Here is a 24,628-nt window from a genome sequence, read left to right on the forward strand (position 1 = left end):
TCATTCCAATCCTAAAGAAAGGCAATGCCAAAGAATGCTCAAACTACCGCACAATAGCACTCATCTCACACGCTAGTAAAGTAATGCTCAAAATTCTCCAAGCCAGGCTTCAACAGTATGTGAACCATGAACTTCCAGATGTTCAAGCTGGATTTAGAAAAGGAAGAGGAACCAGAGATCAAATTGCCGACATCCGCTGGATCATTAAAAAAGCAAGAGAGTTCCAGAAAAACATCTACTTCTGTTTTATTGACTACACCAAAGCCTTTGACTGTGTGGATCACAACAAACTGGAAAATTCTTCAAGAGATGGGAGTACCAGGCCACCTTACCTGTCTCCTGAGAAATCTGTATGCAGGTCAAGAAGCAACAATTAGAACCGGACATGGAACAACAGACTGCTTCCAAATTGGGAAAGGAGTACATCAAGGCTGTATACTGTCACCCTGCTTATTTAACTTATATGCAGAGTGCATCATGAGAAACACTGGGCTGGATGAAGCACAAGCTGGAATCAAGATTCCTGGGAGAAATATCAATAACCTCAGATATGCAGATGATACTGCCCTTATGGCAGAAAGTGAAGAAGAACTAAAGAATCTCTTGATGAAAGTGAAAGAGGAGAGTGAAAAAGCTGGCTTAAAACTCAACATTCAGAAAACTAAGATCATGGCATCCGGTCACATCACTTCATGACAAATAGATGGGGAAACAGTAGAAACAGTGAGAGACTTTATATTTTTGGGGGCTCCAAAATCACTGCAGATGGTGACTGCAGCCATGAAATTAAGATGCTTGCTCCTTGGAAGAAAAGTTATGACCCACCTAGACAGCATATTAAAAAGCAGAGATATTACTTTGCTGACAAAGATCCATCTAGTCAAAGCTATGGTTTTTCCAGTAGTCATGTATGGATATGAGAGTTGGACTATAAAGAAAGCTGAGAGCCGAAGAATTGATGCTTTTGAACTGTGGTGTTGAAGAAGACTGTTGAGAGTCCCTTGGACTACAAGGAGATCCAACCAGTCCATCCTAAAGGAAATCAGCCCTGAATATTCATTAGAAGTACTGATGCTGAAGCTGAAACTCCAATACTTTGGCCACCTGATCCAAGGAACTGACTCATTGGAAAAGACCTTGATGCTGGGAAAGATGGAAGGTGGGAGGAGAAGGGGACAACAAAGGATGAGATGGTTGGATGACATCACTGACTCAAGGGACATGAGTTTGAGTAAACTCTGGGAGTTGGTGATGGACAGGGAGGTCTGGGGTGCTGCAGTCCCTGGGGTTGCAAAGAGTCGGACATGACTGAGTGACTGAACTGAACACCCTCCTAAGGTGCTTTTCCTATAGGCAATGAAATTTCTCCTCCTGGAAGCAATGGAGAATCACATCAGGTCACTAAGTCCTGGGGCGTGGGTGGGAAATAATACTAGTCCAGATGTTTATGTCCCCTGTCCCCAGTTCATACTTTGAAATGTAATCTGTAATATGTTTGTACTTGAAGGTGGGGACTTAGGTGATTAGGTCATGAGTGTGGACTCTTCATGAATGAAACTAATGTCCTTATAAATGAGACCCTGGAGAGTTCCCTTGCCCCTTTTGCCATCACGTGAGAAGACAGCCCTCTACAACCCAGAAGAGGGCTGTCACCAGAACCCAGCCATGCTGGCACCCTGATTCTGATTGCTAGCCTCCAGAACAAAATAACTTTCTGTTGTTTATAAGCCACTCAGTCTATGGTACTTTGTTATAGCCTGAACAGACCAAGACATCTATGCTTTAGACGGTTGTGTGGCAGCAGCGTGAAGAACGGAATGGAGGAAAATGTGACAGAAGGCAAAGAGATGGATCACAAGGGTACTGGTGAGAGGAGAAGCAGGAGGAAGGAGCTGAAATAGTTCACCTATGGTACTAGGGACAGGGCAGGGGGAGGCTGAGAGGGTGGCTCCAAGACTGGGTGAGCAGGTGGGGGTGGACTGGGGTCTTTCTCCACAGTAGAGAAAGCAGGAAGAAGATGAGTCTGGTGGTTCATCGTTGGCCCCACTTTCTTCCCCTCATGGCACAAATACACCTCTACCTGCTTAATGACACCTATGTCTCCAGCCTTGGCCTCACTCTTGAGACTTCCACCCACACACTCACATCTGCTCTACAGTGACTGTCTGGAAACCCGCATTTTCCCCAGTCTGCCGGCTGCTGGGGCAGGGACCACACACTGCTCATTGCCGTGTCCTCCAGCAGGAGCTCCAAGTGTCTGATGAATGAATGAGTGAGCTAATACCTCCTGGGAATCTCCACCTGGGTGTTCTCCCGCCCCTCAATCTCACCCTCCTGCCCCTAAGCTGGACTCTTCCAGAACTGGCCCATCATCTACACAGTGGACCCCTCCCTCCCTCTTCCTTTCTTCTGTATCTCTAGTCACCTCGTGCTCTTGATTGTAACTCATTTGGCAATTAAGTGTCTTCGTTTTCCCTGCCACAGTCAGGCCACCACCTTGGTTCAGATTTTTGTTAACTGCCTCCTGAAAACCTGTGCAGCCTCCAGGTTGTTCCCTGTCCCTTTAAACATGGTTGGTCCTCCTGTGCACACGAGGGTAGTTTATGATACAACAGATGACCTCCTGATTATCCTTGGCTGTAACTTTTGTCTTGCTCTATTTCAGGGATTCCCCCAGGCTGTCTTCCTGTTTATGTGACCCCGTTGCTCCCTACTTCCCTCTCCCAGACCCTCTAAACCCTTGCTTGGAACACCAGCATTTTACATCTGCTCTAGGGTATCTCCTTGGCTTGAGACCATTTACACTTCCAACTTTAGCTTTTCAATGAAATCTGTGTTACCCTGATTTTTAGCATCACCTGAAGTTTTGGGCAAAGACACTCTTTCTGATAACTCCATATCCCTGGAGATTTCACTGGGCTGTCAGGCACCTGTGACTCCTCTCCAGCTCCCGCCCCAGAAGAGGGGGACTCTCTGATACCTGCTTCCAGGGGTAATTTCTCCAGTCCAGTGTCAGAATGACCTTTCTAAAACACAAATCACATCATACTGCTGACTTGCTCAAAACCCTTAAAAGGCTTCCCAACAGGAAGCTTCAGCAGAAGGTCCACCACCCTTAGGCTTCCATGACCTGACTCCTGCCCACATCTCTAGCCTGTTCTCATTCCACGTTCCTCTTTGCCCCTATATTCCTCTCATCCTGCAATCCTGTGGTTCTATAGATGTGCAGAACTCCTCCACATCTTTGGGCTTTTCCATAAGCTTCTTTCTGTGTGAAATTTTCTCTCCTCATCACTCTCACAGGGACACATAAGGAATCATCAGTGCAGTAGGAAGGGGGAGGGTTCAGGAAAATGGACTGGCTCAGACCCTACTGAGAGTGGGAAATAAATTGATATAATCTCTTGGCAATAAGTAGCAAACTTTTCCCCCAAAGTACCAACTGCTAACTCAGAAATTCCATCTCAAGGAATCTAACCAAATGGATTAATAAGATAAATGCAAATATATATGAATATATACACACACATATGCATGAATATATATATATATATATATATATATATATATATATATGAATGAAATAGTCTTTGCAGCATTGTTTATGATAGCAGAAAACTAATTTTAAGAACATGGTAAAGAGAATGGCTACCCACTCCAGTATTCTTGCCTGGAAGATTCCATGGACAGAGGAACCTGGTGGGGTACAGTCCATGGGGATGCAAAGAGTCAGACATGACTGAGCCACTAACACAGTCTGATGATCGGATATTATATAGAAATTAAGAAAAAATGATATTTCTCTATGTAGTTATTCACATGAAAAGATATTGATCATATATATTATGTGAAGTGAGAGACTCACCAAACTGTGTGCAGAGCATGGTCCCATACACATCTCTATACCTAGAAAAAGGCTGGAAGGCCAATATGAAATACTAATGATAGTTTTCTCCCTGCCTTGGGAGTATGAATAATTTTTATTTTCTTTGTAATGCTTTTATTTTACAAACTATTTTTGCTGCAAGTAGGAATTATTGCCAAAGAAAGAAATGAAGATGCCATTTCCGTTTTAGGAGGAAAAAATAGAGAACAGATCACAAGGGCCAGAAGGTTGGCTCTTACCACTGTCACATTTCACTCCTCGCCAGCCCACATCACAGTCGCAGGCACCATCACCCAAGGGTCCTCGATTGCATCTCCCATGGACACAAGTACACACTAAGTGGAAACACAGCCACGCATTGTCAGATTTTTGACCTGTGTTCAATAACTCACTTTTGATTTACTACAAAGGTTCACTTCTGCATTTAAATTCTCCAGTCCACTTCCAGATAATTAGTGTCACTAATGGGTGGGTGCGGGAAGGGACTGGATTCCCAGGAAGGGCAGGGGGCATAGGAGTGGGCTAAATGGTGAAACAGGTTGTGCTTCAACAAAGACCACCCTTCGGGGACTGTGTAGCACTGCGGGGCAGTGACCCAAGCAGTGTGAGAGCGTCCTTGGCTCAGGTTATCAGAGGAGCCAAGGTTATGTGGGATCCCTTGGGATGGAACCATGTTTATTCCCTAGGAGTAGGTTTCAGAGAGAAGTCTGCTAGGATCCTATAAACCTGGTGAGGCACTGCCTTCATTGACTACATAGAAATGCAGATTCCTTTGTTATGCAGCAGTGTGGTGAGTGTCTTTAGGAGCTGGATGAAAGCTAAGGATGCCTTTCTCAGAAAAAAGCATTCAGCCTTGGGGGTTTGCTGGGCCCTGTGAGGATCATCTGTGGATCCTAGGTTAGGAAATCCTGCATAAATGCAAGTATATAATTCTCCCATATAACACAGAAAAAATCAGCACAGTAATGCCAAGTACATATTATACAGCCCAATTATAATGATTCAATTATATACTGATTTTTGTCTGGCTTGGGCTGGCTGATGAGAAAACAGTGATAGCCAGGTCACACACATGACTCTCAATAGAAGGTAGAAAAAATGCTTTGTTTTCCCATCATGGATTAGAAAATCCCTTCTTTCCTGTCAGCCCCCTCATAAGTGTGTGCCCCTGGCCACAAGAAAGTCAGGGTGAGAGACTGCAGGTGACTTAGCTAAAACAGATCACAATTTTCGTAAAAACAACATAAAGCATGTGGCTGGCTGTGTGGACCAATAGAGTGACCATCACATAAAGGGCCTGATTCAAGAACAAGGCTTTGGAGGGCAGCAGGGTGTGCATTCAAATCTCACCAGGTGTGACGTTGGGGGAAGTCATTCAACCTCTTTGCCTTAAGTCTTCATTTGTGAAAAGGGGGCATGAACACTGCAGTATATATGGTTTCCGTGTGGATTAAATGAGATAATGTGCACCGAGTTGCTTTTCAAACAATCACACAATGTCCAAAACTGAGTGTAACCACAGAGACCAGGGCCCACAGACTAATACAGAAACATGGGTGGGTTGGACAATGTCAATGAGCAGATTGGAGTGGGCTGGCAGGTGCAGGTTAGTCAGTACTGAAAATGTTTGGCGTTGCTGCCAGTGCAAATTACACAACACGGAAGTTCTTGTAATTCACATGATAATGGCGGCGGGGGCGAGGTGGTGGGGGGTGGATTCCAGCCTGCCCTGGACACCAGCTGGTTAGGGAGCACGTATTTAGACTCTTTCCTCCTGCACTTCCGGTTGGTTTGGGGAGCCCGCTGGGGGTGGTGGGGTACGCACCTTGGTCGCAGTGGATGCCGTACTTGCCCTCAGCGCAGGTCTCACAGGCCGTCCCGCTGAAGCCCCGCCCACACTCACACACGCCTGTGCCATTGGCTCCGTCCAAGCAGATCCCGTTTCCGAAGCAGACGTTCTCAGGTTTCCCTGGGCAAGGCTGGCACTGGGGGCCAAAGTAGCCCGCGCAGCATTCTCTTGTCTGAAACAGAAGGGCCAGGCTGGGTGGGGACAGGGCCATACCGCCGTCCTTTGGACGTGTCCAGCCACAGTGTGGACATCTTGCAGGCGGGACTGGATGCGTGCCCGTAGCCTTGACCCATGTGGAATGGTTATAAGGGACGGGGACAACATCCCCCAAGAACGGGGCAGGGGGCATGCAATTTCCACGGGTGCCAGCACCAGCATGGAGGCTTCTGCTGAAGAGCTAGGAAGGACCTGAAGGAAAAAGGCAAGCAGGAAGAGAGGGTGAAGAAAAGTGAGAAGGGAGGAGGGGCAGCAGGAAGAAAGAGTCATGTAGGTGATGCCAGATGGGCCCTGTTGTTGTTTAGTCACTAAGTGGTCTCCGACTCTTTGCGACTCCATAGACTGTAGTCTGCCAGACTCCTCTGTCCATGGGATTTCCCAGGCAAGAATACTGGAGCGGGTTGCCATTTCCTTCTGCAGGGGATCTTCCCGACCCAGGGATGGAACCCATGTCTCCTGCATTGCAGGCGGATTCTTTACCACTGAGCCACCTGGGAGGGGCCCTGGTCATCCCCAAACCTGGCCCCTGTGTGTTGTGTTATTTCATCTGGTACTGAAGGTTGGGAGGCAGGTGAGACCTCTGATGTTCTATAATGACTCCCTTATTTCCGGGAAGCCCTGCAGGATTATCTGCTTGCTTGGGCCTGCTTTTATTCTTGAGTGCACTAAAACACAACATCTCCTGCAGCTGCACGCTCCACAACTAAAGAGCTGAATCACTGGCCTCTGGGATTGGCAGAGGCTGTGTCTTCTGTGAAAGGAGCAGGACAGGATGTTATAGAGAATTTTCCTGCAGATTCCAAAGCCACAGCCGAGAGGTCGCTAGCCCCGGGGTTCCACTTTTCTAAATGACCAGGCGCCCCTGTTCTTGCTTTAGGTAGTTGCCCGTTTCCTGTCTCTTTCCCTTTCTTGTGAGAACAGGAAGATCTCTTAGCCTCCTGGTGCCTCTATTTCTTCATCACGAGACTGAAAATTGCAGCTGTCAGCAGTGTACGGACTTGTAGTATGGCTATCCTGAGTTTTAGTGCTACTCTGGCTATTCTGAGTGACAGCTGTAATGGAGATAATGAGGGACTTCCCTGGTGGTCCACTGGTTAAGAATCCGCCTTGTAATGCAGGGCATGTGGGTTTAAGCCCTGGTCAGGGAACTAAGATCCCACATATCATGGGGCAGCTCAGCCCATGCACCAGAACTAGAGAGCCCAGGTGCCACAACGAAAGATCCTACATGATGCAGTGAAGGTCTCATATGCTGCAACTAAGACCTGATGCAGCTAAACAAATAAATATTTAAAAATAATGAGAAGGAAGGCAAGATGGCAGAAAGCATCCATGCAAAGGCACTTTGAAAAGTATAGCATATGATCATATGCATATGTTTCTCAATATTACTGCCATTGTTAGAAGGCTTATTAAATTGTTATACTCACAATGACGGTTTTCACACAGTTTGGCTGGCACCCTAAGAATGGGGATCGCCTGCCCATGAAATAAATGGTATAGAGACATCTCCTCATCTCTTGGCCCTATGAAATAACAGCAATTATATTAATATCAGCTTTTCAGTTAGGACAAAGCTTTCTAATCTCTGAAAGCAAGGGGGTAGGTGATACATTGCTGTCTCTCTAACTGAAATGTTCTGGAAAGGGAGGGGGTTGGCTTCTTGGAGCTGCTTCATAAAAAAAGAAAATGCAACATTGAAATGTTGGCTGCCAGAATACTAGATGGCAAAATGCAGATAATTATCCCTTAAAATGATACTCCATAAAGAGAACTTTTCTTTAGAAGATTAGTTCAAGTTAGGAAGAATCATAGAGTATCTCAGATAAAAGCATCTTCCCAACCCTCGACATTGAACTGAGACTTGGTTTCTTTTTATTTATTGGTTGATTGGTTGCCTGGTCTGAGGCAGGATTAAGGCTGTTTACAAAGACTCATACAAGAGTAAATGCAAACTCAAGTGAGAAGAGTCAGCATTGTTATTATCATAAATTGCTATTGTGCCATGGAAGGTGCGTGTGTGTTGATTCTTTGTAATTGTTGGATCCTCTGAAGCACTTTTTTCCTGTAAACAGGTATAAGAAACATAGACAGGTCATTCATTCAGAGATATGTGTATCACCCCCCAAGTCTGTCATGTGTTTCTTTGCGAAAGTTAGTTATAACTTCAACCATAAAGGGAATCAGGAAGGTGGGACTCCTCAAGGCTTGAAACTGTTTCTGTGAAGTCCACTTCCTCTGATGAGATTTCCTGCTCCTGTCCTCAACCAGCTACTGGGATATGAAAGATGTAGAAACTGAAAAATCCCTTCTTCCACTGGGCGCTGATTGAGATGAGCTCCTGTTTCTATTTATTTATTAATCAAAATTTGGTTCAAATTTGCTTTGGTTCAAAACAGTGGATTCAAGACTTTAGAAAGATGCATACAAGATTAAGAAGGTGAGATTAAATTAAAACCCAGTGAAGGAAGGAAGGCAGTGAAATGAGGTGTGCTGGAGACTCACTTTCTAATTCAGACCTTCCTGTGATCCAGAAACAGTTTTATCAAAGAAGATATCAAAGAAATACTTACTAGCGGTTTAGTTCCAAATGGGCAGATGGGCGGCTGGGGACACTTTCCACACTTTCCCTTGGTAAAACACAGAGGCAAAGTGAGTATTTCATGGTAATTACTTTTAATCAAAACAAGGCTGCAAATATTTTCCAGACTTGAGGCTGAAGGTTTCAGGCTATAGAAATGCAAATCAGAAGCTCATCTGGCTAACCTCTTTCATGTCCTTTGAGCCAAACACTTCAGCTACTTTGGGTCATGGACATTGGAGCATCACTTTCTCCACTATACATTTCAGATGCGTGTAATCTTGTAACATGTGCGAGTCTTCACTCAATTAAATCCTAATTCCTTTAATACCAACTCTCATTTATTGAAAACCCACTATTTAGTGAATTGGGCCAGACTGTGAGATTAAAGAATGCATCACCCACAGTGCCCCCAGCCCTAGGGGCACACTATCCAACTGAGAGGTCAGCATGGAGATAATACCCACTGTCATGAGACAAAAATTCGCAGGTGAAGAATGACAGACATTTTAAAAGTGTCAGCCTGTTGCAAAACAGGAGGAGGCCAATGTGACTAGTTCTTAACTTGGCACCTATGGATGGTATAGCTTGGTCATTCACAGCTCTCGCTCTGGGGCCGGACTGCCTGGACTTGAACTCCTTCTTTGCCACTTGGTAGCTCTGTGAACCTGGGGGTGTCACTTAATCTCTCTATGGCTCATTTTCCCTATCTGCAAAATGGGCAGAGTGATAGTGCTTACTCTGTAGGGTGTTGTGAGGATTCCATGGGTTAATACATGTAAAATGTTTGCAGCAGTGCCTAGCACATAAAAAGTGCCCAACAGATGTTAACAGTTATCATTATTAATGAGAGAACCTGTACCATCTCGTGGAGTAAAAAGTCTCAATTACTTGTCCTATATTATACTGAAATGATCCATTTTCATATTTTCTCTCCTGGTAGATGATGGTGGGCCCAACCCTGCCAATGGGTGTACAGGGCTCCTTCCCTATGCCTATGCTGGGCATAACACATTTTCCCCTTGAGGAAGACCATGGCTTTGAAATCCTGCTCAACACAACCCTTCAGGCAGCCTTTCCAAGGCATACAAGGCACTAGACTGTGAGCCCATTGAGGGCAAGGGTCATGTCTTATTTATTTCTGTAGACCCACAACCAAGTACGCTCTTAGAGATGTTCCATTCGTGGTTTTTTGAACTGACTTGAGATACTCTAATAGATGAGTCCCAGGCTTTCAAAATTATAAAAAATAAGTCAACACTCTTAATTACATCATTGGTCTTGGATAGAACTTACTCGTACGATAGTAGTGTCATTAATGTCACATCTATTCTTCTGAATTTCCAGCACTTTCCCCAAGCCATGGATCACTCCCTTGTCAGTGGCTACATTGGTGTAGTTTATTGGAGCCTCATTTACGTAGAGCTGTGAACAGGAAGGTTAACTGTCAATTTTTACTACAGTCATTTTAAGGGAAATAAGGACGATAGGGATTGGAGGATGTCAACATGACACTAGCCTAGGAGATTCTGCAATATTCACCTGGCAGGTATAGTACATTGTGCAGGAGACAGCTCTGCCCTAGGAAAGCTGAGTGACAGTCCTGCACCTGGTACCTTCTATCTGTGTGACCTTGGGCCAGTTGCTTTTCCTCTTTGAACCTCAATTTCCTCCTTTGTAAAAAGAAGAGCTTGTTCCTGAAATTTCTAAGTTTTCTCTCCATCATCCAAAGGATCGGTTTTCACTGTTCAAAAAATTCTGAATCATGATCACTATGTTAGTGCCATTGATAATATGTCTCCAAGGATGTGCTCAGCTGTGCTAGTTATTGGTGGCCTCAGAGGTGTGGATGCCTTCCACAGCCAAGACATAGAGAATGAAACTTAGCATCCTTTTAGCATATCTCTGTTTCCTGGTTAACTTGCAAGCACCCCTCAGTAAGAGTAAATGACCATTATGCTGCTGCTGCTAAGTTGCTTCAGTCGTGTCCGACTCTGTGCGATCCCATAGACAGCAGCCCACCAGGATCCTCTGTCCTTGGGATTCTCCAGGCAAGAACACTGGAGTGGGTTGCCATTTCCTTCTCCAATGTATGAAAGTGAAAAGTGAAAGTAAAGTCGCTCAGTCATGTCCGACTCCTTGTGACCCCATGGACTTCAGCCTACCAGGCTCCTCCATCCATGGGATTTTCCAGGCAAGAGTACCGGAGGGAGGTGCCATTGCCTTCTCCAATGACCATTATACAAGAATAAAAATAATATTTGAGTGTTTTAAAGTTTGCAAAAATGTGTTCTACCAGATAGATCACTTTCTAGGGTGTGGAGACTGCTCAGAGGTCTGCATTAACCATATCATGTTTTCCTTGGGGCTTCTCTGGTGTTCGCAGTACGTTTGTACTGTCTTTGTTTGTACCGTCTTTGCCTAGTGTGTCAGTAAGTGTGTAAGACATGGGAACTAAATTCCTAACTTAAATTCAACTTTGAGTTATAACTTGTTTGGTTTTGATTTTTTTAAATGGAAGGATATCTTAACGATTGTTTAGTGCAAAATAAGTAAAGCCATTAATTCATTCCTGAGTATAATTAATATAACTGAAAACAAATGGCTGTTTGAAAACCTGAGGGGTCATACTTGTGTGTGTGTATAGCTGTAGCAGGGCTGAGGTTGGGAGAAGAGGGAATTCTTTGTTGTACTAAACAGATGTCAACTTCATATCTAATGAGCATTTAAAAATGATTAACATCTCCCAAACTCCCCAATGCATCAAGAGTGAAGTGACTCTATTAAGTGTTTAAATTTGAACTTCCACTGAATGTTAAAGTCCCTGACGATTTACTTGGACTCAAGTGAATGTCCATGGGATGTTGGGCTGAATCATGACTGAGGTGCACAGAAGTGGTCCAGGGCCTGTGTAGCTTTGGAGAAGCAGCAGGGGCCTCACTTGTGGAGTCAAATGGTGATCACAAAACAAATCTGCAGAATTCCAAGAGGCTGAGCTGATTTAAAATATCAAAATGTCAGAACCTCTGATGTTTTAATACTGTTGATTTGGCATAAAAAAATCTGAACCATTTTTATTATGAGATATACTTGAAGAATTACAAGCTGCATTAGAATTTTTATCTGAACACAAATCTCTTCATTTAGACAGCACTTTCCCACATCTCTGTTGTCCAGAGAGTGAATGAGTTATCAATAAAAGCAAAACCTCTATTGTAAGATAGAACTATTTAAGATAAAGTCTCTATTGTAAAAGACAAGAAAAAAAAGCTCTAGATCAAAGACTTTTCAAACACATGGAAAATAAACATGACAGAATCAAAACTGATTCAACTAACCAGAATATTCATTTCTACATGAAGAAATAAATGATAACAAAGATAAAAACAAACATATAAGGTCCTTATCAACAAAAATTGCCTTACCTGGAAAAAAAAAAGGAAATGTATTTAAAGGATCTCCTCAAAATTATTACACAATAGGTAAGTTATTTATAGGAGTCAGAGGGAAATATTTGGCGTTCGATTATTCTCTAAGTAATGAAAAACCAGAAAGACTTAAAAAAAAACAACCCAAAACCTGAGCGTGTTATAAAAAAAGCAACTGTACACAAAATTCACTTGGGCTTCAGTGATGATAACACTGAGAATACTGATTCCAAAATTGTGCTTTTTAAAAAAAATTCACTTTTTTACAGGGAACAATATTACCGCTTAAAAATTTGGGATTAAATTTTCATCATTTTAATATAGTGCCTAGTTTCTCCTAAATAATCATTAGTTTTTATTACCTTTTCTTGTGAGAATTTATACCAGAGTCACATAGTGAATTTCTTATTGAATTTTCAGATTGATTGTTTCACTGGTTATTTGACATAGGTACATAGAATTGCATACTGAAATGTTTAAAATATGTATTTAGTCTCAATTCTTTTTACAAATTCTAAACACTTTAAGTGCTTAGAGGTTGTGTGAGATTAATACTGGGATACTGGGGTGGGGGCAGTTGGCCCTAGGTCTGCAGTCTGTATGAACCAGCAATGGTAATATTGTTCATTCATTTGGCTGCTGGATCCTTCCTTCACATGTCAGGTGGCTCCTTACACCCTGGGGCCATGCCACTTTGAGGGGTTATGTTTGGCTGCCAGGTTCCCTGCCATCTTGGAGGTGGCTTGGGGACTGTCCGTTATTAGGAAGCAGAACTGAAGGGCCCTGTGACTGTTGGGATTCAATCCCCAGACCAGTCAGACCACACTGATGGTCTGAGGGCTGGTGATGGGGTGGACAAGGGGGAGCTTCCCAGTCTGGCCTAGTCATTACTTTGTGGTGGAACACAGACAGCTGTCTGGTGTGGGTAAGACTGAGGAAGTGGTCGTGAAGATTATCCAATGTGGAAGTGATGGCGGATGACGGAGCAAGGATGCCCATTGTGTTTTCAGGGGAAGGATCACACCTGGTCATCATGGAGGAAGAAGCCGAGGAGGTAGGAGAAGCCCAGCATGGTCTCCCGGTGCATGCCATTGTACAGGTCATTCTTCAGCAGCTTCTCCTCTAAGACCACGTGATACTTGAGTATGTCTTCCTCCTGGATGACACACAGAAGGGAAAGTCAGCCCACAGGTCCACCAGTCCCTGGGCACTCACTGGGCTACTCACTGGGCATCATCCCAGCTACATCTCATCACGCTTGCAGTGGCAGCTGAATCTGAATGGCAGAGACCTGTGACTCCCAGAGTGGTTTTATCATGTTCCCCTCTTCCTCAAGACGCCAGCACCAGCCTGGCAATGCCTTCTCCAAGGGCCCCCAGGGACCCTCCTCCAACATCAGAGCCACTAGACGAATGGGCCCTGCCCCTCACAGGTCTGAGTCACCGCTTCTCTGGGCCCCTCCATGTTTCTAAGTTTTAGTTGTCCTGACCTCTTTCCTTTCTGCTCCCAGCCTTTGGGGTTATAGATGCTTCTATGCTATCTCTATTTTACCTTTCAATTATATTTATATAGCTTTATACCCAATAAACAATTCATAATATTATACTTTTTCTGGTATGGTTTCTGTCTCCTGATGGACCCTAATTTTTTTTTTTTTTAGTAATAATTTTTACCTTTCTATACTAATATCTTTTTCATGGAAGGGCACTTTAAATAGACTTGTGAGTACATGTCAATCTCAAACTCCCAATCTGATAGACTCCCCACACTCTGATAGACTCGGATTGGTGCAAGGACCAAGCCCCCTCCTCTAATGTCCTGTTGGGACAAAGTACCAGCATGGGGCAAGCGAGGAAAGATTTAATTTTAAATCCAATTCAAAATGTTGATAACTACAAGGGGCTGGTTAAAAAAAATTTTTTTTTTTTTTATTTTTACTTAATTGAGATTGTGTTTGTGGCTGAAAGTGATGATAAGCCTTTCTGCGAGATTGCCTGAGGTTTTATCCCAGGGCAGTTAATGAATGTTCTCCTCTACACAGGTTCAAAGGGATGGGGGAGGAGTGGGGAGACAAAGAAAAGATGATTTCCACTTCTGTTCCAGGAGTGCTGCTCACTCAACATTCCAGTTACAAAAATCTAATGCCCAGAGTTTTCATCTAATTGGAGAACTAAGACCTACCCACCTGCAAAGACATTTCCTTATATGAGGTGTAGAAGTGCTATGAGGTGTACAGATGGTCTGAACTCAGAGACAGAAGAGATTATCTGCAGCTAAGGGGCCAGTTAAGCGCCTCATAGTCAACAAAAGAGTCTGAAATACAGTAGTTGGGTGCAATCTCAAAAATGACAGAGTGATCTCTGTTTGTTTCAAAGGCAACCAATTCAATATCACAGTAATTCAAGACTATGCCCCAACCAGTAATGCTGAAGAAGCTGAAGTTGAATGGCTCTATGAAGACCTACAAGACCTTCTAGAACTAACACCCAAAAAAGATGTCCTTTTCATCATAGGGGACTGGAATGCAAAAGTAGAAAGTCAAGAGATACCTGGAGTAACAAGCAAATTTGGCCTTGGAGTTCAGAATGAAGCAGGGAAAAGGCTAATAGAGCTTTGCTAAGAGAACGAACTGGTCATAGCAAATACCCTCTTCCAACAACACAAGAGAAGACTCTACACATGGACATCACCAGATAGTCAATACCAAAATCAGATTGACTATATTCTCTGCAGCCAAAGATGGAGAAGCTCCTTACAGTCAGCGAAAACAAGACTGGGAACTGACTATGGCTTAGATCATGAACTCTTTATTGCCAAATTCAGACTTAAATTGAAGAAAGTAGGGAAAACCACTAGACCATTCAGGTATGACCTAAACCAAATCCCTTAAAATTATACAGTGGAAGTGACAAATAGATTCAAGGGATTAGATCTGATAGAGTGCCTGAAGAACTATGGACAGAGATTCATGACATTGTACAGGAGGCAGTGATCAAGACCATCCCCAAGAAAAAGAAATGCAAAAAGGCAAAATGGCTGTCTAAGAAGGCCTTACAAATAGCTGAGAAAAGAAGTGAAAGGCATAGGAGAAAAGGAAAGATATACCCATTTGAATGCAGAGTTCCAAAGAATAGCAACGAGGATAAGAAAGCCTTCCTCAGTGATTAATGCAAAGAAACAGAGGAAAACAATAGAATGGGAAAGACTAGAGATCTCTTCAAGATAATTAGAGATACCAAGGGAACATTTCATGCAAAGATGGGCTCAATAAAGGACACAAATGGTATAGACCTAACAGAAGCAGAAGATACTAAGAAGAGGTGGCAAGAATACACAGAAGAACTATACCGAAAAGATCTTCATGACCCAGATAATCATGATGGTGTGATCACTCAACTAGAGCCAGACATCCTGGAATGCAAAGTCAAGTGGGCCTTAGGAAGCATCACTTAGAACAAAGCTAGTGGAGGTGATGGAATTCCACTTGAGCTACTTCAAATCCTAAAAGATGATGCTGTTAAAGTGCTGCACTCAATATGCCAGCAAATTTGGAAAACTCAGCAATGGCCACAGGACTGGAAAAGGTCAGCTTTCATTCCAATCCTAAAGAAAGGCAATGCCAAAGAATGTTCAAACTACTGCACAATTGCACTCATCTCACATGCTAGCAAAAGTAATGCTCAGAATTCTCCAAGTCAGGCTTCAACAGTATGTGAACCATGAACTTCCAGATGTTCAAGCTGGATTTAGAAAAGGCAGAGGAACCAGAAATCAAATTGCCAACATCCACTGGATCATCAAAAAAGCAAGAAGTTCCAGAAAAACATCTATTTTTGCTTTATTGATTATGCCAAAGCCTTTGTGTATATCACAACAAACTATGGAAAACTCTTCAAGAGAAGGGAATACCAGACTACCTGACCTGCCTCCTGAGAAATCTGTATGCAGGTCAAGAAGCAACAGTTAGAACTGGACATGGAACAGCAGACTGGTTCTAAATTGGGAAAGGAGTACGTCAAGGCTGTATACTGTCACCCAGCTTAGTTAACTTATATACCAGGCTGGATGAAGCACAAGCTGGAATCAAGATAGCCGGGAGAAATATCAATAATCTCAGACATGCAGATAATACCACCTTTATGGTAGAAAGTGAAGAGGAACTGAAGAGCCTCTTGATGAAAATGAAAGAGGAGAGTGGAAAAGCTGGCTTAAAACTCAACATTCAAAAAATGAAGATCTTGGCATCTGGTCCCATCATTTTATGGCAAATAGGTGGGGAAACAATGGAAACAGTGAGAGAATTTATTTTGGGGGGCTCTAAAATCACTGCAGATGGTGACTGCAGCCATGAAATTAAAAGACACTTGCTCCTTGGAAGAAATGTTGTGGCCAACCTAGACAACATATTAAAAAGCAGAGACATTACTTTGCCAACAAAGGTCCATCTAGTCAAAGCTATGGTTTTTACAGTAGTCATGTATGGATCAGAGAAGGCAATGGCACCCCACTCCAGTACTTTTGCCTGGAAAATCCCATGGACGGAGGAGCCTGATAGGCTGCAGTTCATGGGGTCGCTGGAGTTGGACACGACTCCACTTTCGAGCGACTTCACTTTCACTTTTCACTTTCATGCATTGGAGAAGGAAATGGCAACCCACTCCAGTGTTCTTGCCTGGAGAATCCCAGGGACAGGAAGCCTGGTTGGCTGCCGTCTATGGGGTCTCACAGAGTCGAACACAACTGAAGCGACACAGCAGCAGCAGCAGCAGCATGTATGGATATGAGAGTTGTATTATAAGGAAAGCTGAGCACTGAAGAATTGATGCTTTTGAACTGTGGTATTGGAGAAGACTCTTGAGAGTCCCTTGGACAGCAAGGAGATCCAACCAGTCAATCCTAAAGGAAATCAATCCTGAATATTCATTGGAAGGACTGATGCTAAAGCTGAAACTCCAATACTTTGGCCACCTGATGCAATGAATTGACTCATTTGAAAAGCCTCTGATGCTGGGAACGATTGAAGGTGGGAAGAGAAGGGGACGACAGAGGATGAGATGGTTGGATGGCATTACCAACTCAATGGACATGAGTTTGAGCAAGCTCCAGGAGTTGGTGATGGACAGGGAAGCCTGGCATGCTGCAGTCCACAGGGTTGCAAAGAGTCAGACATGACTGAGCGACTGAACTGAACTGAAGGGGCCAGAACCAGCTTTCCTGAGGAAGGTGAGACTGGACTTGATGGATGGAGAGGATTCAGGAGGCAAGGAAGGAGGAAGGGCAGCCCTCCTGAATGAGGTGGCGGTGTGCGTGTGTGGCGGGTGCTTCCCTGGTGGCTCAGTTGGTAAAGAATCTGCCTGCAGTGCAGAAGACCCAGTTCAATCCTTGGGTGGGGACAATCCCCTGGAGGAGGAAATGGCAATCCACTCCAGTATTCTTGCCTGGAAAATCCCATGGACAGAAGAGCCTGGAGGGTTCCTGTGTGTGTGTGTGTGTGTGTGTGTGTGTGTAGACAGGAGCAAACACACCGTTGCCATCTTTAGGTCTATATGACATCACTCTGGTTAGACCACATGGTGTCTGCAGAGAATGGGTAGGGAGAGAGCAGTGGACCAAGAGTGGCTTAGTGGGACTTCAAGTATCAGCCCTGTATCCTTAGCATCCATTACCCTATATTAAGTTAGAAGTGAAAACAGCACACTTGCTGTGCAATTACAACTTTAAACTTGTTCCCTTGCTATGGGGCTGGGGGTGGGACACCCCTGGGATCCTTCTAAATGGAAAGTCTGCTACCAGCACTGAATAGAAGGTAATTGTGACCAGTTTGTGGAGGCTGTAAGTACCTGGGGAGACAGTCTGGAGGAAATTAGTCACTGAGGAAATGGAGAGCCACCCAAGGGTTTTGAGCCAGAGAGTGAAGGGATTGGAGCTTTTCATTGGGTTGGCCCAAAAGTTCGTTTGAGTTTTTCCATAAGATGTCACAGAAAAACACAAATGAACCTTTTGGCCTACCCAGTATTATTTCACAAAGTCCTTTGAAAAAGTTTTGACTGTTTATCTCCAGACGTTAGGAATCAGGGCAGACAGAGATGGGGCGACTAGGAGGAAGATGGAGACAGTCCATTCCCTCTAGGTCCCTTGTGCTGACAGCTTGCTGCGTGGGACCGGGGAGAAGCCAGGGAGGGGAGGAGGGGTGGCTATGAAGATGCTTCCAGGTTCCTGGGGAGACGGCATCTTTGTGTCTATGAGCCTAAGTGTGTGCTTCCAGGGGTATGGATGAAATACATGAGCAGCTCTGGCCTGGGGGAGGTTTGGGTATGAGAGTCTCTGCTTGAAAGTGAAAGTGAAAGTGAAGTCACTCAGTCGTGTCCGACTCTTTGTGACCCCGTGGACTGTAGCCTACGAGGTTTCTCCATCCATGGGATTCTCCAGGCAAGAATACTGGAGTGGGTTACCATTTCCTTCTCCAGAGTCTCTGCTTGAGTTTCTGTTAAATAAGTGGATACTCACAAGGCAGTTTTGATGAAAGAGTGACATGGTACATGGTGGATTGACTGAAAACTTTAAGTGCTTGAATTTCCGGAAAATAATTTCCTGGGTTATTACTGCTAATACCTACCAGAGTTGTGACCTTCTTCTCTCGGATGTAACTCTCGATGGCATCATTGTTTGGAGCAAACACCGTGTAAGCATCAGCAGCCTCGATTGCAGTCGCCAGGTTATATTGCTGTGATGGAGAGAGACAGGAGCACGTGAGGGACTTCTGTTCCCAGGTAACCTGAGCAGAGGGTCATGCAGAGGATGTGGTACTTGCAATGATGTAGCCCCGGAAGCTGGAATAGTCAGGCATCTGGTCCAGTCGGGTGAGCAGGTTTGGTAAGGAGCCAGTTAGACCTCTCTGGGGAATCAGAACCTGGGAAAGAAAGTCCCAAAATTCTGTTAACTTGTGTTGGTAGGGCTTCCTGCTCTCCAATATACTGGATCATGTCACAACAGTATGTGATTATAATGTTGTTGTTTAGTTGTTAAGTAGTGTCTGTTCTTGTGACACCAAGGACTATAGCCCACCAGGCTCCTCTGTCCATGGGATTTCCTGGACAAGAGTACTGAAGTGAGTTGCCATTTCCTCCTTCAGAGGACCTCCTGACCCAGGGATTAAATTCGCATCTCCTGCATTGGCAGGTGGATACTTTACCACTGAACCGCCAGGGAACCCCATTTGATCCTGAGGCCACTTCAAGTTGAAACAAGGCATTCTCTGATAGTTTGCAAGACTAAACAGGGGTGTATAGCTTGGGGCATGAAGTGGGTTGGATTTCAGCCCCATTCCACCCTTAGACCAGGCCCCTCTAGGCAGGGAACAGCCTGCATAGCTGTTTGTGGTGGACCTGACAAGAGGGACCACAGTATCCAATGGATAGATAGAAAAGGGGCTCCTCCAGGAGCCAGTGCAGCCCAGAGGCTAAGTAGCAAACTTGAATCAGTTGACACACATCCATGAATCTTTGTGTTCACACAAATTTCTTCTTCAACCCAGTTGCTTAGCCATAGGAGCCTCATGTGTCCCATTTGGCAAGTGAGGAGAATGGTACATACTTTCTTAGGGTTGTTGTAAAAACCAAACGGGATGCATGATACTTGGCATGATGCCTGGCACCTAATGGGTTGTCAATCATTCCAGTTTTACTGCATGTCAGGTGAGGTGGTAATGCTGATGCAGGACAGAGAAAAGACGCAGTTCCACCCTTCCAGGACATGCCATCATACAAGAATGATGCTCATGACCTAGTCCATAAAGAACCATCAAACAAGGGGGTGCAGTTATGTCAAATGAGTTCCATATCAGAAATCCCACAGGATTTCAGAGGAAGGAAAAGGGACTAAAACTGAGATTTAGTGTGGCCTCACTAGGCAGCAGACATTGAGAGAGACGGTGTTGCTCAATCCTCAAAGGGAGGAAAAATGAAGCTCAGAGAGGCTAGGTAACTTGCCCAAGGTTATAGAGTTAGCTGAATGCCTGAACCCAGATCCCGTATGATTCTAGGACTTACGTGCTTGCCACTATGTTAACCTCGGTGATGTGGGTTGTAGAGATCAGGGAAGGCTTTCAAGGAGGTGGGACTTTGAATTGGTCCCATTATAATAATGCTCAGTATAGGAGATTGGTTGGGGTGCCATTTTACTAATGGGGTTGTGTTCATCAGAAATAAAAAGTGTGTTTAAAAAGTGTGTTTTTTTAGTACTTTGAAAAGCCAGGATTGGAGACAAAAACACTCTTGGTAATGTTGCTTTCTGATAAATGAAGCCATAAACTCAGCATGGTTCTCTGCAAGTGACCTACCACTTGCTCATAAAATGTATTTCTTTATGCCTCTTGTTAATACAAGAGACTTGCAAGGTCTTTGGAAAATACTGCACTTAGAAGTCTTATAAGAAACCTCTCTTTCCTGAACAGAAACTGTTAACATATTCTGTAACTTAAAATAAAAAAGGGAGTATATAAGTGTCAAATGAGAGTAATTTTAGTTAAAATGCAATTAGTTAATTGTCTTTTCTGCTGCTGCTGCTAAGTCACTTCAGTCATGTCCGACTCTGTGCGACCCCATAGACTGGCAGCCCACCAGGCTCCCCCGTCCCTGGGATTCTCCAGGGAAGAACACTGGAGTGGGGTGCCATTGCCTTCTCCAGTGCGTGAAAGTGAAAAGTGAAAGTGAAGTCGCTCAGTCGTGTCTGACCCTCAGCGACCCCATGGACTGCAGCCTACTAGGCTCCTCCGTCCATGGGATTTTCCAGGCAGGAGTACTGGAGTGGGATGCCATTGCCTTCTCTGAATTGTCTTTCTAATCTTCTACTTTTCAAAAATTTCCAATATACCCTAAATTCTAACTTTAAATTTAAATTAAGTTCTTAACATAATAACTGAAAATTATAGGATATTTTAAAAAGTCATTTTCCATTTAATTTTTTATTATTTCATACTTTTGAATACTGTTGAATTGCATCTGAAAAGAAAATAAACATTCCACAACATCTTTTCTACCATTTTCAATTTTTTTTTTTCTTGGGCATAATAATGCGGAGAGGAGAGGACCAGTGACACATACATAGTTGTCTTTCTTCCAGTTCTTGATTATGTCCCATGTGGGTGTATGGACTTCCTAATACTAAGGTTCTTGGGTGCCTTGTAAGATGGTCTCATAAATAAGAGATATACAGGACTACACTTTATATGAACCCACTGCAGGATACAGGCATAAGTAAAGAATAACTGAGTCTTACTGAATGAGTAGAGCCTCTAAACGGTTTTAAAATAAAAATAATGAAGCAGGTTACTTTTATATTAAGGCTAAGTACTCCCCCCACCCCACCAATGATACTGTGTAGGAGGATAAATAACACAAGGAGGAGAGGCCAGATGTGCAGGAGGGAGCGATTCTGTACCTTGTTGATGATGTGTATCACTCCATTTGTGGCTGCATTGTCGCCGTCAATGACGGATGCTCCTTCGATTGTGATGTTCTGTAAATGCACCACCGTGAGAAGGTGAGTCCCTACAGAGTACACCCGGGGACTGAATGATTTCTAGGTTTTCCACATTTTGAGCAGTAGTGACCTTCTCACTTTTGGACCATGATGTACAGTTAGAAATATCTTAAAATTGTGAGCCATCTGATATCTCTCTCTCACACATACACAACTGAAATGAAATAGTAATTTCCTCTGCCATGTGGGAGGCATCTGATTGATTCTACTCCATTCTATTTCATTAAAAAAGTGCTGGCTGAGGCTCACTGAACAGACCCTGCAGTTGGAAAAGCACTGTAGATAGCATGGTGGGTTGAATTGTGTCCCCCAAATTCACATATTGGAGTCCTAACCCCCAGTGCCTCAGAATGTGACCTTATTTGGAGACAAGGTCTTTATACCAGGTAGCTGAGTTAACATGAGGTCGTTGTTGTTCCTCGGTCACTTAGTCATGTCTGACTCTTTGCGACCCCACGGACTGTAGCACACCAGGCTCCCCTGGCCCTCACTATCTCCTGGAGTTTGCTCAAATTCATATCCATTGAGGTCATTAAGGTGGATCCTAATCCAATGTGACCAGTGTCCTTATAAGCCGAGGAAATTTGGACACAGGAACTATGTAGGCAGAATACCATGTGAACACGAGGACTGCCATCTGCAAGCCAAGGAGAGAGCCTGACCTCCCAGTCCTCAGACAGAACCAACCCTGTCCACACCTTGACCTTGGACTTCCAGCCTGCAGAACTGTGAGACAACAATTTCTGTTGTCTAAGCCACCTAGTCTGTGGTTCTTGGTTACAGCAGCCTTAGCAAAATAATGCAGACAGTTACCAACTTTACAAGAATATGAAATACATGGGGAATGGAGGTGAGCAAACCTAAATGCACGCTCATGCAGCCACCAACCAAGTATGACATAACTGGCCTGTGCTCTCTCGGGGCTCCTCTCCTCTTCTCCCACCACTGCACTTTGATTGAAATTCTTCCTGGGAACCCTGGATCCTGAGGGGACTTGTCTCATCCTAGGCACATCAGCAGAGGTCCTGAAGCAAATAACACTGGCCACCTTGCACCTCTCTCTTGGTTACAGGGGGACATTTATATCAGACATAAGAAAGAACTCATTATGATTGTGTCTTTGATAGTTACCGCCTCTAATTCACAGGTCTTAATTGATTTACTTCTGAAGCTACAACCCTGGGATGAACCTTCCCAAGGTGAGTGTTCAGTTAATGCTTGCTCAGAGAGTCAATGATTTAAAACACTAGTGGAAAACCACCCATTGACTGATATATGCAAGTAGGGTTCTAGAATTATTGTAACAAAATGTAGAGACCATGCGGCCCTATGTAACTCTTTTCTGCTTTCTAAAAGGACTATTCTGATGAAGCACATATGTTTATGTAATACCTAAATAGATAGAACCTTTTCACAGCACCACTGCTGATGGGTAGGAAGGCAGAAATGCTTTAGAGCTGCAATTCTAGAGCATTCTGACCGTGGCCCACAATCCACTGATGGGGTAGTTCTCATTTCCCAGTAGACCGTCTATCCTCATTTTCTGCAGTTTATAGAAAGAGCTTGAAATCACTGCTGCATTCAGCAGGGCAGACAGACCTCCTTACAGAAAACCGAATCCAAGTCCTTGAAATGCTATAGAAAATGCCAGAAGGTGAGCATCTATAGGGCTCCCCTCTTCCTGTGCACTATCCTGTCTCCAGCACTCTGATCAGTTCCTGACATACAGTAGGTGTTCAGTAAACATCTGCAGACTGACTGACTGACCCTAACTTAGTATAATATTATAGTGATCTCTAATGACTCAATCAGTAGGTTACCAATAACAAGTTCTTAGCTACACATAAAAATCCAAGTTGTGAAACTCCACTGCCTTCACCCAGAAGAAGTGAAATATTTGATTTTCTGGATCAGTCTGTGGTCTAATAGAAGAGCCTGTGGCCAACCAGTGAGGAGAGAGCCTCATCTTATAGGAGCCCTGCTATACAGTAACTTTGTGAGTGTGTATATCAATATATGTTGATAGTTGTTGAAGCTGGGTGATGCCTACCATGGAGGTTTATTCTCCATCTATCTTTGCTCATGTTCGGAAATTTCCATAACATAAAAACTTCAAAGTATGATATGAACATATGTCACAAGTTTCCATTGAACAGACCCAATACGGTGCTCTCTTACCCCATCTGCCTTCACCAGGTGGAGGAAGTTGCCCTGCAAAGATGTTGCCAGCATGTCAGAAGGTGACAGGGCCTGCAGATCGGCCACTCCGTATGTGCCCAGTAGCGTATGGTACCTATAACAATAGTCCATAAGGGCTGTAATGAGGTATTGATGCTTGAGACAGTGGTGTTGGGAGTAGTTAAGAGGGTAGGTTCTGGAGTCAGACTACCAGATTCAAAATCTCCTCTTGAAACTATTGGCCATGGCCTCTGGGGTCAGTTATTTAATCACTCTGTGCCTTGGTTTCCACATCTGTAAAATGGGAATAATTATAATGTCTATTTCACAGATAGGATTAACTAGGTTGTATGTAAAAGCAGTTAGCAGAGTTGGCTGTCTGTCATGTTGACTACTTCCATCCTGGGGGAAGGAGCGGGGCGGGGGCAGCCCTAGAACACGTTCAGTTGCATGGACCTCAAGGCCTATGGGGCCCACCTCCACTGCACTTCATTCACACTGATGCTAGTAAGACATCGTGAAGAACAAAATACATAATACCTACTTTATGAGGACAGGGATGTTGCTCTTGGTCAGCCAAAAGGCTTTCTCTTCTTGGTCCATGTCCGCAATGGCTTGTCGGGAGGGCACAAGGACAGTAAGGTTTGAGGTAGTCGACAGCAGGTGTTGTAGGGAAGCATTCTGAATCCCAGAAGGAAAAGAAAGTGGCCTGACTCATGTCAGAGGACAAACGGGGCTGACTTAATCCTTTGCAGAAATCCAATATCCCACGTGATATCATTTCAGAGATACTGGGAAGGTCCTAGGGATTCCATTCCCAAATCTGTCCCACCTACTGACTGATGCCTCCGCATTCCTTCTGAGACTCATTACTTTTATTTAAATGTGTGAGCCTTGACAAAAGGTATATCTTCCTAATCAGGCCACACTTCAAATCATTATCTGTCATT

General features: G+C 44.0%; 1 protein-coding gene across 2 annotated transcripts in view; it reads right to left on the bottom strand.

Moving 5' to 3' along the window:
• Window positions 1-24,628, bottom strand: part of STAB2 (stabilin 2) — a 168,742-nt gene that overhangs the window by 58,032 nt on the left and 86,082 nt on the right. For both annotated transcript variants that reach the window (XM_045165397.1, XM_045165396.1), the window contains exons 29-39: window positions 24,223-24,359; window positions 23,679-23,793; window positions 21,399-21,476; window positions 18,772-18,870; window positions 18,577-18,684; window positions 12,985-13,116; window positions 9,829-9,957; window positions 8,525-8,581; window positions 7,382-7,477; window positions 5,712-5,907; window positions 4,126-4,221 (exon numbers count right to left, since the gene is read on the bottom strand). In XM_045165397.1, coding sequence (XP_045021332.1) covers window positions 4,126-4,221; window positions 5,712-5,907; window positions 7,382-7,477; window positions 8,525-8,581; window positions 9,829-9,957; window positions 12,985-13,116; window positions 18,577-18,684; window positions 18,772-18,870; window positions 21,399-21,476; window positions 23,679-23,793; window positions 24,223-24,359 — 1,243 coding nt within the window. The remainder of the gene's footprint in view (window positions 1-4,125; window positions 4,222-5,711; window positions 5,908-7,381; window positions 7,478-8,524; window positions 8,582-9,828; window positions 9,958-12,984; window positions 13,117-18,576; window positions 18,685-18,771; window positions 18,871-21,398; window positions 21,477-23,678; window positions 23,794-24,222; window positions 24,360-24,628) is intronic.

Source organism: Bubalus bubalis, chromosome 4 (genome assembly GCF_019923935.1).
Source record: "Bubalus bubalis isolate 160015118507 breed Murrah chromosome 4, NDDB_SH_1, whole genome shotgun sequence".
Classification (NCBI taxonomy): Eukaryota; Metazoa; Chordata; class Mammalia; order Artiodactyla; family Bovidae; genus Bubalus; species Bubalus bubalis.